The following is a 19,193-nucleotide window of genomic DNA, read 5'->3' as shown; positions in this document are numbered from 1 at the left end:
ATATTGTTAAACAGAGGTACATACAAATGGATACCTTCAAGCACACTTCATTGAAATGGTTGACTGAGAGGGCTTGTTCCCATAAGAAATGAGCTGGCATTGTCACAAAGGATAGGAAAAATTGGTGAAACAAATGCCAGAGATATACTTTGCAAAGAATATACCCATTGGCTTTGTTGACTCAGAGAAGGCTTTTGACTAAGTTTCATATCTCTGATAAACAAGGGGCAAATAAGATGTATTTTTTTGTATCATGCACTTATTAGTTTTGGATACTGAAACCAGCAACAGCAGCATCTACAGTAGTGGGTGGAGATTAGACAACTGATACCTTTCTTGGCAGCAAAATAATTTCTGTACAAAAAGTTACATTGAGTAATGCATGCAACAAAAGTGAGATGCTGTATATATAGCGAAGAGCTGACAGTAAAGGCCAGAGATCTTGAAATGATTGGATAGAAACAGATAATATGTTTTGTGTCTGTAGATTTTGTAAGAGATGGAGTACAAGGTGAGAATGTTTGCATTATAAGTATCAGTTAATATACGCTAGACATACAACTACAATTCAGACAAAAGTTACGAGTTGGGAGTGAGAAGTTGAAGTAGACAGATTTGGAATGAAACAGATTAAATGTTTAAATGCAACACCTCAATGATGACATAAAGCAAAAGAGTAATGACTGGAGCTAGGTGGCTATGGAAACATATAACAGCATACAAAAATTGAAATGACAGAAATAATGGTAGTTGTTGTTTCAAACAAGATCAGTCCTGATAGTGCAGACTTATGATATAAGGTGTTCTAGTCGTGGTCACCCCATCCCAGCTTTTCATTTTATGGGAAAGTGTACCTATTCTAAAAGCAGGGTCAAAACAATATCATCATCATCATTATTTCACATCCACTTTTACAAGCTTGTATGAGTCATAGAGAATTTAAGGCAGATTTTCTACAGCTGGATGCCCTTCACTTTGCTAACCCACACCTGTTTCCAAGTAAGGCAATACTTCACCATGGAAGGCAGGAAATGAATATGGTCACTTATGATGCTCATTTACAACCACCAAGACAAGGGTACACATATGCATATATACATAGCTTCTATCTTCCAAATCCATTCACAGGGTCTTGGTCGACCCAGGACTACAAAAAGACATTTGTCTAAGGTGCTGTGCAGTAGGACAAAACCCAAGCTCACGTGGTCAGGAAATAAGCTTTCCAACTACATAACTATGTCTGCAATACAAAATTTTATATACATACACACACACACACACACACACATATATACTCAATGGTCATTGCAGTGGAAATTTTAGAATAAGGAAGGCTATTAGGAATAGACTTACAACAATATACAGTCAAACAGACTGAATAGGTAACAGGTTAAACATTGATTAGGCAAACAGACTTGCAGACATCATAACAAAAATATGAGTAGTATAAGACTAGAGAGAGAGAGAGTGATTTATTTACTCTATAGATTACAAATTTGAAAAAAACTTAATATACCTTTCCCTCATTTATTGATTTTTCATATACAATAGTATCTTTCAATAAGCAACGGCTTTTTTATCTTCAGAGTGTGAAGGCAACAAAAGTAGATATAAACCTAGTCTCAATTTTCAATCATAGGTAGTACATTTCCTTTATGCTGATAATATATGTGGAAAAGCCATGCACATCATAACTTCCAAATCTTGCACACCTAAAAGCCTTACACTTTATGTCTATTTGAAAAGGCAACAGCATATTCATTTAGATACACACATATTTCAGAAATTGACAGAGAAGGATGCTGGTGTTGTGACCATACTCTACCTTAAGAAAATGTTAGTGAAGTGAAATGGTTCCAAACAAAAATAAAAATCAAGTCACATAATCAATTCATTGAGATCATACAAAGATATATAATCAATTTGAGGTAGATTAACAATCAAAATGTAAGCCTTAATGACTAATACGTTATAATATTACTCAGAAGGGTTGACTGATGTACTAGAGGGGAGTATCTGCAGACATTGAACATAGCAGAGGGAATGGTCACAAGATAAAACTGAAGCTAGCTGGCAAAGATAAAAGAGAGTCTAAGTTGACTCCAGATTTGTTCAATGTACAAGTTAAATCATCATCATTTAATGCCCCTGTTCCATGCTAGCATGGGTTGGACATGAATCTTTTACAAAATTCCTTTCTGACTATAAAATAAGAAATACATGACCGAAAAATATCAGAATCTTAACACAACATGATCACAATAAAGATGGGGTGACTACAGTTAGAACATTATTTATAAATGATGCCACTAACCATGTTCTTCCTATCTACAGCTTTCTCTCTTCAATATTCTCAACTATCACTTACTAATTCTCTCCCTCACCCCATTATTTTCCCTCTTTTATTACTTCACTCTCATCATCCTGTCTCTCTTTTATCATTCTGCCATCCTTCTTATCTCTTTCTTCTCTCAATTCCTCCTTCATCTCTCCTTCCATCCTATTATTCTCTCTACCTCTCTCTAGGAGCAGTGTTTGAGAGAAGGAGAGAGTGATAGAAGAAAACCAGAATTATAAGGAGCAAGTGGGTTACAGAATGTAAGAGTAATGGAAGAGAAACCAAACAATAGTGTAACCAAAGAGGGTCAAGGTGAAAAGAGGAAGGAGATGGATGGACAAAAAGGCTAAAGAGGAGGTTAGAAGAAAACAGGTGATAGGAGGGGGAAGAGAGAGAAGAGGAGTGTTGATGTAAAGGAAGAGAGAGTGATAGGAGATAATTACACAACTGCACTGGTGATGTGATAGAAAACAGAAAACATCCCTTTTTACACATCCAGTTAGGCAGACAAGAACAAATGAATAGAGACAATGCAAGGAAGAGGGAAAAAGAGAACCTCTCTGGTATGAGTGAATAGATATTTGAAGACAATATAAGATAGAGTAATTTCTTTAGTGCTGTTATCAATGATAAAATACATCCAATGTACTTTTTGAAGTGGTTGATGATGGGAAAGGCAGCCAGCTGTAGAAGCCATATCAAAAGTTGAGTGTTTGAGGGAATCATCATCATCATTGTTCAACCGTGGTTGAGACAATGGAATTTACCATGCTACGCCAAACTTCGCGGTCCATCAAACGGAGGTCCTGTTGCTGGATGCCTGTATCCCTGGAGATTACATCAGGGTAGGAGAGTGTGCGACCTCTGGTATCGCGAGTAGATGGCTTCCAGAGAAGAGAAATTGCCTCGTTTTCAGCTCTACAACAATGTCCAGCAAACTGGACTCTCCTACATTTCAGAGATGACACAGGTGGTAGCTTCCCATATATTTACATTTTGGTTGGATGACGCTTCCACGAGAGATTTTGAGCCCTCATAAGGAGGCAAGTGTAGGTTCCATCCAACCGCCTCTCAAGCTTCTTTGATAACGTCCAGGTTTCTGAGCCATATAGTAGAATTGGTTTGACTGCGCTTTGAAATCTTCAAAGCTACAGTTTAAGGGAAAGTGATTTGTGACCCAGGTGAAAGGCACTAACTCCAAATAACTAATTCAAACAATGATGAACTGCCCAACCAACACCATCATGAAAAACCAAATGTGGAATGAAGACAGTGATAGAGGTAATGCCAATGACAACAATGCTTGACAGATACTTGTACAATGAATAATTTATGTAGCCTGCTTGTCCAAGGAGATACATGGACTGCTTCTAGACTTAACCCTTTAGTGTTCAGAATACTCTGTTAAATGTAATACTTTTTCACTCAAATTGTTTTGAATTAATCAAGCATTATCTTATAGCTTTGAGGTTTCAATGATGTGATTGCTTATTTTTAGAATGGCATTGTAGGTTAGGAGTGAGAGGCTAGATATCGCCAGTTTGAATATAAAACATGTAGAATATATTGGGCCGGATTTGGCCGGTTTAAACACTAAAGGGTTAATGAATTATGCCTCAAATTTGAAAATACAATACACAGGTACATTTTATATTTCCTGAACAATTTTATACTAGCACAGGGTACAGAGCAGAAACAGTTCTACAGTTGGATGCCCTTACTAAATGAGAAGAGAGGGAGTTTTTACAAGTGGAAGCCCTTCCTACAATAAATCACTCAGACATGAATTGCCAGGCAGTGGCAATTATGCTCATATATTTTGCCCAGGGGCATAGCACAATGGCTTAAACTCTTGACCAATACCAACTTTTACTTCATAGTGACTACATCTTCTGCATGTGATAATAGTTCATTTCAAATATTCAATAATCTTTGCAAGTTACAACTTACTAATCGTATGCTAGTCATGTGCTTATGATATATGAGAAATAAAATCTCATATGAAAGGTTTGTGTGAAGTTGTTATGTAACTACAAGTCAATGCTGATTGAGCAATCTTATGGCAAGCAAGTAGCCAAAAAAATTACTATGCACACCCCACAGACTTGTTGCAGTTACATAATGGCTCTGCTTTAGAACCATACTACATACTCCAACATGCTATGATGACTAATATACTGAGTGAGGGAGGGCCAGTTTGGATACTGTTTATGTAAAGTTGACATTAGAAGTAATGTTGAAAATATCTACACCATGAGACATGGTTAATAATAGAAGATAAAACTAATGAAGTCCTGCAATGACTGAAGTACAATCATTGGATGTCCAATAGAATCCTGAAAAGCAAGCACTCAAGACTAAGAAGAAAGGTGGGAAGAGGTTAATTGTAGACAGCTTGTTAGTAGTAGACAATTGCCAGAAGTGATATTTAATTCAGGGTGAAATTGGTACAAAAGAGTTAAACAAGCGAGAGGAAGATGATAGTAAATAAAGAATGAGGAAAAGTTTATTTCTAAACCTTATTCCACTATCTTGACAGATAGAAAAACAATAAGTTGATAATGCTCATAAGAGTTGTTTTGAGAATAGTAATGATGAAGGGTATAAACCTGATGTGAATATCAAATACAACTAACTTTCAGTAATAATCAACTGGTTCATAATTTGAAATGTAGGTAGGATCATAATCAAGTGCTAGATATGAGGAAATTAGCAATATACAAAATAGCCCTTCTGTTGCCATATTTCTGTTGAAATTCACAGCCTTTCTTTCAATTAATTTTGAAAATGATGAAGAATTTACCAAAACTAAGTCATTATCTAAGCTGGTGTTTGGAACATAAATTAAAATAGAATTTTGATGGAATGTTTTACATTAGATCACTTTAGAACAGGAAATTCCTATCACAGAACCTTGGGCAATATCAGGCAAGTTGGTAGTAAAAGGGTTAAAAAATATTTATTACATTGCCTATTAAAATTGATTTTGCAGTTAAATAACAATTAGCTTCAAACTCTAATTTGTATCAGAGAAGGAGAAAATGAATATATTAATAAACAATCATTAAAGAGATATAATCAGTTATGAGAGAAAAGAAATATACTTTTAAAAATTAAATAAATAAATAACACTGAACTGGTTTTGAGAAATGATTAGAAGTATACATTTGGTGCTGGCCTTCTCACAATGTAGTATACACAGCTTTTATTCAAATGTCAAGAACTAGAGGATAAACTTTGTGGTAACATTATGTATGTTGAAGCTTTCCATAAGAATCACTTGACTCCTTAACAGATTTCAATCATGTGAGACAGTCGAATATTTATTCAGTAACAGTCATCACAGATTAATTTCAAATAACTGTTTATATTTTCTGGCATTTTGCTAATGATTAGCTACCTTTAACTAACACTAAAGTATCATTAAAACATGCAATTCACTCCAAAACCTGTGTTTGCCAAAATAGAAAACCTCGCAAAGCTATTTTAGGATGTTCACAGATTTGTTGAGGTTCATGCAATATCTGATACATGTATATTTGTTGAATTTATCAACCATAAAAGTAAAAAAGCTGTTTTAACATAATGTAACAAAACACCAAATAATTCAACATGAGTATATAGCATTCAGCCTATTTCTAAATTGAATCAATAAATTATCTACCAATGATCATGAGCTGCGTGTGCATTTCTAGTGAAAAGTATAAGCAAAGGACATGAAGCCAAGAAACTTTCTAACATATGTACAAGAAGTGTTATAACACAATTAATTAGAAACCAAATTCACCTAAATGAGATACACATCATCTTTGTACCAAGAAAATATACTATTATCAATGCCATCTTTGCAGTTGGACAACTGCAAGAAAGGCACTTAACTGAAAGTAAATTCCTATATCTAGCATTCATTAACTTAGAGGTCTTTGCCATCTGATGGTTACTAAGGAAATGAGTAGCTAAATAAATTTAGTGTGCAGGTAGGGTACAACAAAACTGTTAGACCTCTCCTGTTTACTACAGTCCTCTAGGTCATAGTGGCTACAGAGTTTCCTACAGAGTTACCACTGTATACCAGCGATTCGTACGTGTACTGGGATCACAAGCAGGCTGGCAGTTAAGGTAGATGTTATACATAGTAAAATCACAGGAGCAGTTAACAATAACAATATGCATAAAATAAATCCTCACAATCAGCACTTGATAGCTTTTGGAGGTAGGTTTTCTAAAAGTATAGTTAACTTAGAGTAAGAAAGACCAGGGAGCTATTACTTCAGCTAGTAACAAAGAGATTGTATGATGCTTATGTATGAAGTGCAATACTGCATAATAGTAAGTCGTGGGCTCTGAATGCTGAATATTTGTAATGACTGAGAAGAAATTAAGCAAGTATGTCACATTGGATGTGAAACATTAGAGTTCATGAATGACAGAGCACTAATGAGCTGGATAAAAGAATCAGACATAGGATGCAAGAGAGAAGACTACACTGATAAATACATGTGGTGCATATGTAAAATGTTAGCTATATAGAGTACCAAGCATCTAAGATCGTGGAAACGAGAGACATATGAAGACATGGGATAAAACAGTAAAAACTGAGCTCAGGAAAGAGGAACATCATAAAAGAGATGACAAACAATTATACAGAGTGGTGAGACACTGAAGAAAATCCACACATTGAGGCATGCGTGGAAAAGCAGTTGCTCAAATGAACAAGGTGGTGGCAATGGTGGGGGAGGCTGTGATGTATAATATATCTTTAGAGGCCTCTCAGCTATTATATTCCTGTTAATTTCCAACTACTGTTCTCTTCTTTACTCTCCTATCTGTCACTCACCTATCAACTGTGCTATGCTGCCTATGTAAAGAGAAATAGAATTTGATCTAGCTGTATTCAGTTTTTCCATCAACAACGTTTATCATCCTACTTCTCTTCCACCCTCACTCCATTTTCTTCAGTGAAGAACTTTGTGAAACAGAGTATAGCATGAAATCTGCCCATATCCAGTACCCCCAACTTAACAGAGGCCAGCCTTTCAAATTGACATTATGGTAGACAATAGACAAATTAATTAATGGTAAGAGAGCAGGGAAGGCATCTAATCCATCAGGAATTACAACTGGATACTTAAAATATCTGGCAGAGAAAGGAACAAGCTAGTTACCCACATAGTCAATCAGGTAGTACAAGATGTCATACACAAACACTGGCATGAGAACTTCAATATCAACTCTTATAAGGGCAAAAGAGGTGCACTAGAAAGAAGAAATTACAGAGGTATTGAAGTTTTAGATCAAGTTATGTCAGTTAATGAAAAAACCACAGCACAATTGATTAAAAGAAGAATTAAGATGCAGTTGACATTAGGAAGGGCATCCAGTTATAGAAATCATGCCAAAACAGACAAATGAAGCCTGGACAGCTCTCTTGCTGGACAGCTCTCTTGCTGGACAGCTCTAGTCAAACCATCCAATAAATGCTGGCATGGGAAATGGACGTTGAACGATGGGGAGGAGGAGGAAGAGGTGGTGGTACAAATCAGCTTTGTACCAGTAAGAAGTATTACTGATGCTATATTACTAATGAGAAAACTTCAGAAGTACTTAGCTAAGAGGACTAAGTCCACTATACCTAGTATTCATCAAGCTGGATCTCTTAGTAACCAGTGACCAGTATTGCCTTCCTCAGATCCCTCTGTGATCTGTTGGTTACTGTGGAATGACTTGTAAAGGCTGTATAAGTCATTTCTCAGAAGTGCAATCAGCAAGTTGACAGTCAGAAATGAGCACAGCAACAAATTTAGTGTACAAGCAGTGGTTGACCAAGACTTCATTCTTCTACTTTATCATAATTCAGCAAGTCATAACAGAAGTATTTAAAACCAGCTATCTGTGAGAACTCTAATGTACTGATGATCTAGTTCACAGAATGCTTGGATAAATTAGTGCCTTCCAAGAAAAAAATCAACAATGAAAAAGTCACATTACTGACTTTAGGTAAAGTTTTTGAAGCAAATTATCACTTAGAGTAAGTGAACACCTATGACAAATAATAAAAAACATCACACAAAACTTTCTTCTCTCCACAGGCGATATCCACCTTACATTTTTTTTTTACATGATATACCAATCACATTTTGTCCTTGAGAACTTCAAAAACAACACAACAGACTATTGGAAACATGTATACATGAATGTTTGCATAAATTGGTTATCTTTCTGAATATTAATAAATTGTGAAAAAGCTGTGGTACCTATTTTAGGAGTATAGAGGTATTAACATTAACTAAAACCACAGTATCTGTAGGTTATGATCTTTAGTTTTCCATCACATTATCTTTTAACCAAGACTTTAATTTCTCCCTCACTTTCCCACAGTCATGAAGTAAAACAAAATTGATTCACATTTGTATAAAACGTAGCAAACCATTCATTAATTAATGCTATATGAATCAGCATTAAGATAAGTGTTCAAAAATTATCCAAACATATAAATCAATCACTAATTAATACTATCAATCACATGCACATGTATAGAAAAATAAACATTATTTACCTGCATCAATGAGGCTAATTTTTGAGTATTTTGCATGTAAGTCTGACTTCTCCATTTCAAATGCTGATACACCAGTATTCGGCCTAATTAATGAAAAGACATCAACATTAACAGGTTCATCAGTAAAACGAAATAGAATAAAATGCAATAAATATTTTTGAGAGTTGCGAGCCTAGTCTAAAACAAGAAGCAGATCCATTAATTGGAAAGTCAAGGGTAATTATATCATTACCAACATTTATACTCAATCTACTCAACTGTACATAGGTACCTTGAGCACTTTAGTTTATTACATTCTATTTACTTGTGGTAGCTTAACCTTAGAGAAGACAACAGAGATATAATCACTGATACCCAAAACAATTCAGTAGGTTATAGGCTTTGGGTGTAATTTAATAAATTAGTAAACAATTTACAACAGGGAATATTTTTAACTAATGTTCAGAGTAAAATGTTTTCCAGAAATATAAATGGCCCAAATTATTATTACCTTAAATTATGCCAAAAAGGATGTTTTCGATGTCAAGTAGAAAATTTGACGCTATGAAGTAGATCATCAAAATAGCTCAAGAAAACTTCACAAAAAACATCCAGCTACTACTATTGCTAAGACTATTGCAATTATATGTTTCAATTTCAAAAATGGGTTAACATTTCAAGCAAAATGGAATACACACACAATATAAGCTATGTTGTTTAGAAACAGGCTATCAGCAATTAAACAGATCATGTAATGGTTCACTAAGGAAGCAAGAGGATCAACTCACAAAATACATTAAAATTCTCTGAATCACCAGAATGATTCTCTTACATGCTAGTTATGTTCATTCTGTTTCTATATTTTTTTTTAATGCATTTCTCTCATAAAGCATGAGACTTGTTATATGGCAACAATGAAATAACTGAAATAATTGTTATATGACAAATTTAAACAGCAGTTCACTTCCTAAAGCTGAATGAGTAAAGTTACATTAACTATCTTTTACTCTATGACACCTTACTGCTAAATTACACACACACATTAATATCAGTTTTCACAGCCACCATTCTGAAAATATTATTAAGATAATTGCAGAAATAAATTCACAAACCTGACTACTTTGAAGATATTTTTAGAGTTGTCTTTGGAAAGTGCCAACAAACAGAGTTTGCGACCAAATGGCTGACCCTTTGAAAGGTAAAAACCAGCTTTGCCTTTGTGATTCTCATACATACTTAAAGCTTGCTCATATTTCATTCCTCGATCAACATTCAATACAACGAGCCTAAAAAGAAAACAAAACTCCAATAATTAGTAGCCATTAAATGAAGGAAACATTTGGATATAATTAAAAAAAAAATTACATGGATAGTATATAACGACTAACAAAGGCCCAGTGAATCATAGAGATCCATGAAGGGAAATAATAAAAATAATATTACTTTAAACCACAACTAAAACTGTTTTAGTTTACTTACACCAGTAATGTCCATAAAAAGGGTATGTATTTAGATACTTTTAATTTCCCATCTACTTAATAAAATCTCAAGATTTCTACACAAAAAAGTTTTCAATGAAATCTACATTACTACATACTATTATCTTAGATCAAAAATGGTATATGTGTAGTTACAAATTCATGTATAAAATATCAGTGTATCTCCTTGTATTTCAACTTACAAAATTGACAAACATTGATGACATTAAGCAAATCCTACAAAGATACACTGATGAGAAAGATTTAAAAAAAAAAAAGTTGGATTCTGTCTCTGTCTCTCTGTCTCTCTCTCTCTGTGCACGCACGCAGGTGCTTGCGCATGTGTACACACACTCTCTCAAACTGTTCGAAAGCAGTCTGAGACCATTCTTACAGAAGATTTCCTTGTGCAACCTTTCTTACTAGTGGCCACAACTATTTTTTTCTTACTGGTCAATTAAAGATTGATGGTTTTATTTGGTTTCAGCTTCACCCTAAATGCTTAATCATTCCAATTCAGTTTTGCTTTATTTTTGTAGCTTATGTTCTACTCAGAGAAAAGCAGGACAAGCTCTTAAAATTTCCAAATGACATACTTGCAGTACCAGCAATGACATAAAACACAGTATACCTTATATTTGAGTATGTTAATTACTTTATATATAGATATAAATTACACGTTGTAAATCAATAATGAATCAAAACATTACCTATTTACTATCAAAAAGAGTATTCTAAATCTGAGTTAAGTTGCAAATATTTCACTCTTAATAAACCAATATAACTTTACTAAATCTCTATTTTCAATTGCTATTTAAAATTATCAATAAATAATTTTTTTTATCTTCTATAAACAGCTATATGATAGTTCTCATCCTCCTTACTGCAAAAATATAGAATTACAGAGAAGCATTTTATTAAAATATTGGGCAACTATTAGCTGAAAGAAAAAAAGTATACCAATAGAGAAAATGCTAATCTGAGGTAGAAAATACAAAGTATCTAGTATTACATTGTATCAGTCTGCTAACATCTGCTTTCTCATGTTGGTGTGGTTGCATGCAAGGTGATAAGCTAAGGGAAATAATCAGCTCAACCAAAGATAATCAAGAGAGTTATAACAGAAATTCAACTGTTAGCATGGCATTGAAGGCAAATATTTTCATGAAATAGAACGAACAGAATAAATTATTCAAGCAGTGAGAGGGAAGAGGATAGTAATGGGAAAATTTCAAAACTAACTGCTGCATAAAGAAACTTTACATTTGTTTGAGGTAATAGGATCAACCAAAATTCATTTGTAAAGTAACAAAACTTTAATTTTATTTAGAGTTGTAAAAGATCAGAGTTTCTTCACCCTCTTCTGTCTCTTTTTCTCTTCTTCACCTTTTCTGCATTCCTGTATACAAGTTAAGAAACAGATGACTCACCTATTACCATGTAAATCCTACGAAGAAACACTAAAGAGACAAAAGTTCCAAAGATACTGATAGGGTAGGAAAAAAGAATTCGTACTACACTAATTTTAATGGACAGTTCTGTCTCTGTGTTGCTGTTTGCTTTAATGTAAAGCTATATATAAAAACATCTGAAGAATCACTCAATATCTTCCATCAAGGGGTCATATTTATTTTTACAAGAAAAGAGGATGACATAACTTCAAAGACCAACAATAGCAAGTAAACTGCATATTTGAAGTCAGTCAACGTTTGTGCACATATATATACACAGAATACAAAGCATAATATAAATTAATGAATGACAACAGGAGTTAAGCAATCATCTTCATTAGCTTAAACCAGTACATTTTAATGGCTCCTAGGAAGCTATAAGATGTTGCAATGCTCTCAACTCTGAGAGCAATGCTTCAAACAATTTTCTTTTCCTTCTCTAAACCATGCTTAAAATATTTCTTTCCTCTTTTTTTGTTCTCCATTTGTCCCCACAAAACTTGAAGTGATGTACCTGCTCTTATCCTTTCCAACTTCTTATACAGAATGTCTCTCTCATTTTTGTCCCTTGATCAGTAATAAGTCCCTACCTCCTACCGTTAGTGACTATTTGTGTTCCCATCCCCACTTACCCCATTCATCCCATATGCCTGATATATCTATTACCCCTGCACCAGATTCCTGCCAACAACAGTAATAAAAATCATAGCAAACATGTAACAATGGTACATTAAAAATGACATCAGAACCTTTATCTACATATTTATTTATTTATGATAATTTAAATGGCACCTATTTGCACATATGCAGCAAGAGTTGGAGAATGAACGACTGATGGCAAATTAAACAAAAAGGGAAAAAGTAATCATGTATAATCTACAAACTGCTGGCAAAGCATGGCTCAACTTGCCCACTGGTACTAATGCAATCAGACTATAATGAACCAACAACCAAGCACCTTTACCATTGAAGACCCTCCAACCTACCTTTCTTGCAAGTTCCAAAACTTTAAGGCAGTAACTATAATAAAGGGGCATGATGAAAAGCAGGACTGGTGAGATTATGGAGATTTTAGAGCAGAGACAAGTGGATGTGCACAGTGTGCAAGAGAAAAAGTGGAAGGGATCCTTCTCATAGACAAGAGACTGCAATACAAATTCTTCTGAGTAATAGTGACAGAAAGGGTAGGTAAAGCATACTGCTGGCTGAGAAATGGATACATAAAGTAACTGAGGTACTCAGGTTGTCATTACCATCATCATCAATTGAGGTCCCTTTTTCCATGCTGGCATGGGTTGGACAGCTCAACAAGAACAGATGAGCCAGAGGGCTGCACCAGGATATGTGCCTACTTTGGCATGGTTTCTACAGCTGGATGTCCTTTCTAACATCAATAACTTCACAAAGAGCTTTTTACTGTATGATAGAATAATTAGGTTGAGACTAATTTTTGACAATGCAATAGCAACATTTATCTCAGAATATATTCCACAGGCAGGACTGCCAAAAGAAGAGAAAGGCTGCTTCTATGAAACCTTCTACAGACTACCTTAATAACTACTGACAGTGACCTAATTATCATGGCTGGTGACATCAACAGATATGTCGACCAGTGTGTTGATGGCTTCTGCAACATATGGAAGCTATGGTTATGGTTCAAGAAATGAGGAAGGTGTAAAGTTCATGGAGTTCTGATCTAACAGTTTGCGATAGGCATTTAAAAAAACCAGCTGACTACCTCATCTCCAACCAATCTGGCAAACACAACAAATCTAACAGATTACTTTCTCACCAGGAAATAGGACAGGCGGTCAGTTGTAGGAATACCTATGTTATATAGATTTAGATGATTATCATCTTAAAGTGCAGAGAACTAAATGCCGTCAGTGTTTAATTGCATATGTCATAAGTTCAAATCCCAGGATTAACAACATAAATGTTTAAATGAATTAACAGAAATTAAGCCAACTATATCCCTCTTCTACTAAAACGTGGCCTTGTAAAAATTATAAAAAATTATTATTTTAAATGATAAAAAGAAACTTACTTGGTCACAGTGTTTCCTTTGGTCAAATCTTTAAATACTTCTTTGGGTTCACCAACCATTTCTACTGAGCTGGCAGTAATGTCAAGTAGACCTTCATTGTATCTAAAAGTCAAAATAAACATTTGTTATCATCAAAACAACATTTTCCTTAGTAAATCTGATCAACTAGCACTTGATCACTTTTTCACCTCTTAACTTGATTTTTACCAACCAACACAAAACAATGCAACTCACATCAACAGGCTCTACTCTCAAATCCTCTGACACTTCTAGTCAGCTAATAAGTCACTAGTCAATTCTATGTTCATTACACAAGTTGGTTGATGGGCTTCATCCTAAACCAATATCTGACAGCAAAGTAGATTACGTGTCTCTACATCTCTTACACAAGTGAACTAGATAAGTGATAACCTCCAAGTGATCAATGAACAGTTAGGGAAAGAACAACATACAAGGAAAGAGCAATGACTGCAACACCTACAGGAAATCATGTACCTCACTCATTAGGAGGCATTCACCTACCATTTAAACACTTACAAAATGCCTAGAAAGTAAAAGTGTGTTTCCAAGTATCACAAAGTTAACAAGCTTCTTTACTTCCTAAAAGGATGATTAACAACATTGTAGTAAGTGATGTCCTGCAGATAAAGCAACTACATGTGCTGGCCACTTGGTTTCCAATTCCAATTTGTATACACACAAAACATTTTCCAAACTTCCATTCTTGACTCTCCACTGAACATTTCATCTTAAAGAAATTGGTTCTAACATCATGTTATATGCTCCAAAGGTTACCCATATCTTATAAAAACAAATGGAAACTCTCTGACCATATAAGGACAAACTGTCTGACCATAGAAACTTCTAGCATATAACTCCAACATCAGCAAAGTCTTTAGTATGTCAGAAGGAGAATCTCATAAAGTTTCTTAACAGACTGTCCTTTTGCAGTTATATGTTGACTGGGCTTACTTCAGCCCATTTTCTATTAACTGAGGAGTGTTCCTGAATTCAACAACATTTCCCTAATTTACTTCAGTAAGTCAATGACCTGCTCAGTTACTCCAAATCAAACATACTCATACACAGACCTAACATGTTTCCATCCTCCACAACTTTTCACCTAAAAACATCATACCCATGCAATAAAAACAAACATCTTTAAATGGGCATAATGTACTGTCCTATATAAATCATCAGCCATAGTTTTTTTATTCATTCTATTTTTTATATTTGTTTTCAAATAATGTTGATATTTTCCCCCATACTACGTAAGGTTATCCCTTAATGTTCTAATAAAAGGGACATAACATTAGCTAACAAATATTTGGCTTTCACACCAGCTGTTATTTGTCTCATATGTCATCTTACTTCAACAATTTCTCCTGTAATTTAACGACCTGCTCACCGTTACTTCAGCCTATCAACATTACTATAATCTTTTCAAATCAAACATTCCTAAGTGAACAATACAGAACTCAAAATTACATTCCCCTAAAAATATTTACTTGTGCCTATATTTTTTTGTTTCTTTCAATGAACTAACTTCAAAATGTTTACTAAACATTTTCCATATGTGTGTCTAAATATCCAATTGAAGAGGGTCTGAAATTGCAATAAGCAAAGCTCCAACTCCTTCAGATAACCAGAACAAAAAGTTAATAATTATAACATAATTGGGCAGATTGGAAGTTCTGCTTCAATCAGCTGCCACTAGTCATCTCAATACATATAATAAATTTGACTCTAGTAAATGGTCTGAGTCCTATTATCATCATCATCGTAATGTAAATCTAACATTAACTCTTGATTATAAACCTTTAACAGGCCTACTTACATGAGAAAAGAGCTACATGTTCATTTGATTCCAGAAAACTTCAGATCTGATTTATAACTTTACAAAGATTGCTAGTAATAACCTTTTAATCTTACTGAACACAATAAACAAGACAAAGCCCATAAAAATATAGAGTTCAGGTAATGGTTTTAATAATCAAACAATAAAAAAATAATGCCAAAATGCTTTAGCGAAAGCCACATTGTAACTACATTAATAGAAAGTTAAGAAAGTTCAAGAGAAAACAAAATAGATGAACTTTTATTCTTTTAACTACTTTTAGAGTCTCTCATCTCAAAATTATTTTATAAAATAGTCAATTTTGAATTAATTATTTAATTTTACAGCATTGCACAAAATTAAAAATGAACTTACTTTCCTTCTCTCTTAGCATTCTGTATTGTTATATCCAGGCATTGAATAAAATAGTTGAAAATCTGTGATAAACAAAAAAAAACAAGAGAACTTATAAAGAAGATGCAACTCAATTCCTTTTCTCAAACTGGGGCAATAACTCATCTTCAAACATAGCACTGTTCCAATAAGCAAGGTATATTGCTTTAGTTTAACTGTTTGCCGGTCCAGTGTATCACATATAATACAGAGGACATACTTCCCTGACATCCATGCATCATACATGACACACATGTCCAATTTTTTCAACCAATAGATTAGCTTGGGAGTTATGAAAGGAAAGCTTTATATTACTTAGAATGTATGAAACAAAGGCTAACTAAAAATCTGAAAACAAGTATGGACATTTAGGACAAACTAATGAAAATGCTTTGGACAGGCAGAGGGTTAAAATTTCAAAAATATACAAAAGAAATGCCACAGAATGAAGAACTAAAATAATATGTTTCACTACTATAACTGAAAAGATTTCAATCTTTTTCCAATTACAGCACAAGTCATGAAGGACTCCTAAATAATTTACATTTAGAACTTATAGAAGTATGTAAGCTGTTTATCAATGTTCCAAGGTTTATTATTAATGGATACTACAGCTGTTCTTTAGTTAAAACATAATGCCATTATCATTTAAACTGCTAAATATTGTTTTTGAGATCATCAATGTCATCAAAGAACAATATAATTACTCTGATATTTCTTCTTCCTTTCAAATATTTATGAAAATAAAATTAGTGAAGACTGTCAAGTTTGAGAAGTTACTTCAAATACATTTTTATAAAAACAACAAAAAATGTTACATTTAAAAATAAAGCAACAATTACCAGGTTTTGTTTCATCACAGGAAGACCAAGGATACGGTTGAGAAATTTACCAACATTGCCTAAATCTTCTTTCTTAACCTGGACAGTAAATTTAACTGGATCCATATCAACAATCCCCATCAAAATTAAACAATCCTAGTATAGAAATGAAGAAAAGATATTTAGTTTCAACATAGTATCAGAATTAAAAAGAAAACATTTATTCAGAAATTAACTATAAACAACTATAAATTCAGAAATCATTGCCAAGAATAGCAAATAGGCACAATTAACCCTTTTGTTATCATATTTCTGTTGAGATGCTCCATATTTCTTTCAATTAATTTTAAATATAACAAAGAATTTAGCAAAATAACTTGGTTTTATTAAACTAGTGTTAGAAACATAAATTGTGACTATGGTTTGGTGAAAACAAGACATTTGTACTACAGTCAGAGGTGGTTTCAGCTGGGTTGGTATCAAAAGGATTAATGCCAAATCTTTATATATAAAAGTGAAGTTGTGTGTCTGTCTCCTACGATTTAGATTCCTAACTACTCCCACATTTTGCGGTGCAGTGTAACCAAAAGCGGTTATCTTACAGTCGTGATTCATATCAAGCCCTTCTGGGTATTAGTGCACGTCTACGATGAGTCTACGATTTAAAAAAAAATTTACCATTATTTTTTTCCCATTTTTAATGCATTTTTTTGCTATTATATAAGGGAAGTAACTCTCAAAAATGTATTATTAAATCTCAGAACGTAAAAAGCTACAGTAACACCCCCCTTTGTGGTTAGCCATATTGAGATGGCTATTATACTTTACATCTCTAAAAATGCTTATATAGTTATTTCCCTTACAAACCCGAGCAACGCCGGGCGATACTGCTAATTTATTATAAATATTCTTTCATTCATCAATTTTAACTAGTTTGTAGAATTCCAAAGCAGAAAAAACAGATCATATCACAATTTGAAACTGAAATTTTATTTGTGCCACAGTTAAATAAACAAAATATCTGGTGATATTTAGAAAGACTTAAGACAAAGTTGTCTTTATTTAAATAGGAAATGAACACCAAATATAATATATTATTTCCATCATTATAATAATAATCTTTAACCCAATTCCAACTATTATAGTAACTATAATCAGTTTCTCATTTCCAACCTTTTTATTTAAAACGTTTCGATGCTTCCAAAACTACGACATTTTGATAAATCACTGTGCCCAATACACACTTTCCAGTAAATAAATTACAATAACTAGAATTGCATCCCAAGGACTGGCCCTTCTCTTTTGGAGTGTGGAATATTTCAGTCTCTACAATTACTGACACTCTACAAAGCTCAAGCGAGGCCCACAAATGAAGTATTGCTCCCACATCTTGAACAGTGCTGCTGCTGCTGCTATACTTACACAGACATCCTAGAGAACATCCAGAGAAAGGTTGTACAATTGTTTGACATAAAATCACTTTGAGACATGCTCTAGTTTCTGGTCGCAGGTGTACAGTCTCCTCTTTTTGCCTCTCTGTATTTTTTACTGCTACTATAATAGTCTCTATTCCTCAGAATTGGCTGATCATGTGCCTCCTCCATTCTGGCACTTCCGACCCATCCATCTCTCCTCCTCTCATCACCCTCATATCCATCCACCCAGGCCCCACACTAACCATTAAATCTTGTCATCCTTCCAGCCCAGAATATCAGCTTTTTAGAATCTTCTCTTAGCCAATGTTTTTCTCATAAATGTTGGCTTGCAAAAATTTCAAGAGAACATTAATGGCATTTATTTCACTAGTTTCAAAGGCCATGGGTGCCACCTATTCTTCCAAACCCAACAGGTTAAAGAAAAAAAAAGAAGTACTATCCAAGAATTAGGTATTCATATCCATCATTCTAAAAAATGTTACACAGAGATTATATAAGATTATATAATATGCTTTGACTATATAAATTCTGAAATGTTTGTTTAGAAAGTAGATTAAAATCACAGAGTATTTCAGATCTACTTTTATTATTTCTCCAACATGACTATAAAACTAACTTAAAGTTTATTTTGTATTATACATAGTTTCTTTAGTAGCTGAACTATAAGAACTATTAATGTTAAATTATAAATGAAAAAAATTATCAAACCTGCAAAATTTTATGAAAGTTGTCAATTGTGTCCACGTTTTGCTTGACAGAATTAAAAGCTATACCAGGAACCAATTCAGACTGCAAAAATAAGTTTTAAATAATCTTAAAAATAATTTTATTAAACAGTATTAAAAAATGAGACAGAA

The 19,193-nt window shown here is 33.7% G+C and overlaps 1 protein-coding gene across 5 annotated transcripts in view; it reads right to left on the bottom strand.

The window, feature by feature from the left end:
- LOC115209083 (protein strawberry notch homolog 1) overlaps nt 1–19,193 on the bottom strand; it is a 115,323-nt gene that overhangs the window by 12,626 nt on the left and 83,504 nt on the right. For all 5 annotated transcript variants that reach the window (XM_036501129.1, XM_036501130.1, XM_029777190.2 and 2 more), the window contains 6 exons: nt 19,045–19,125; nt 16,922–17,056; nt 16,062–16,123; nt 13,850–13,951; nt 9,986–10,159; nt 8,895–8,977 (listed from right to left, as the gene is read on the bottom strand). In XM_036501129.1, the coding sequence (XP_036357022.1) occupies nt 8,895–8,977; nt 9,986–10,159; nt 13,850–13,951; nt 16,062–16,123; nt 16,922–17,056; nt 19,045–19,125 (637 nt within the window). The remainder of the gene's footprint in view (nt 1–8,894; nt 8,978–9,985; nt 10,160–13,849; nt 13,952–16,061; nt 16,124–16,921; nt 17,057–19,044; nt 19,126–19,193) is intronic.

The sequence above is a fragment of the Octopus sinensis genome, linkage group LG3 (assembly GCF_006345805.1).
Source record: "Octopus sinensis linkage group LG3, ASM634580v1, whole genome shotgun sequence".
NCBI classification, from domain to species: Eukaryota; Metazoa; Mollusca; class Cephalopoda; order Octopoda; family Octopodidae; genus Octopus; species Octopus sinensis.
This window is presented reverse-complemented; position numbering and strand designations above follow the sequence as displayed.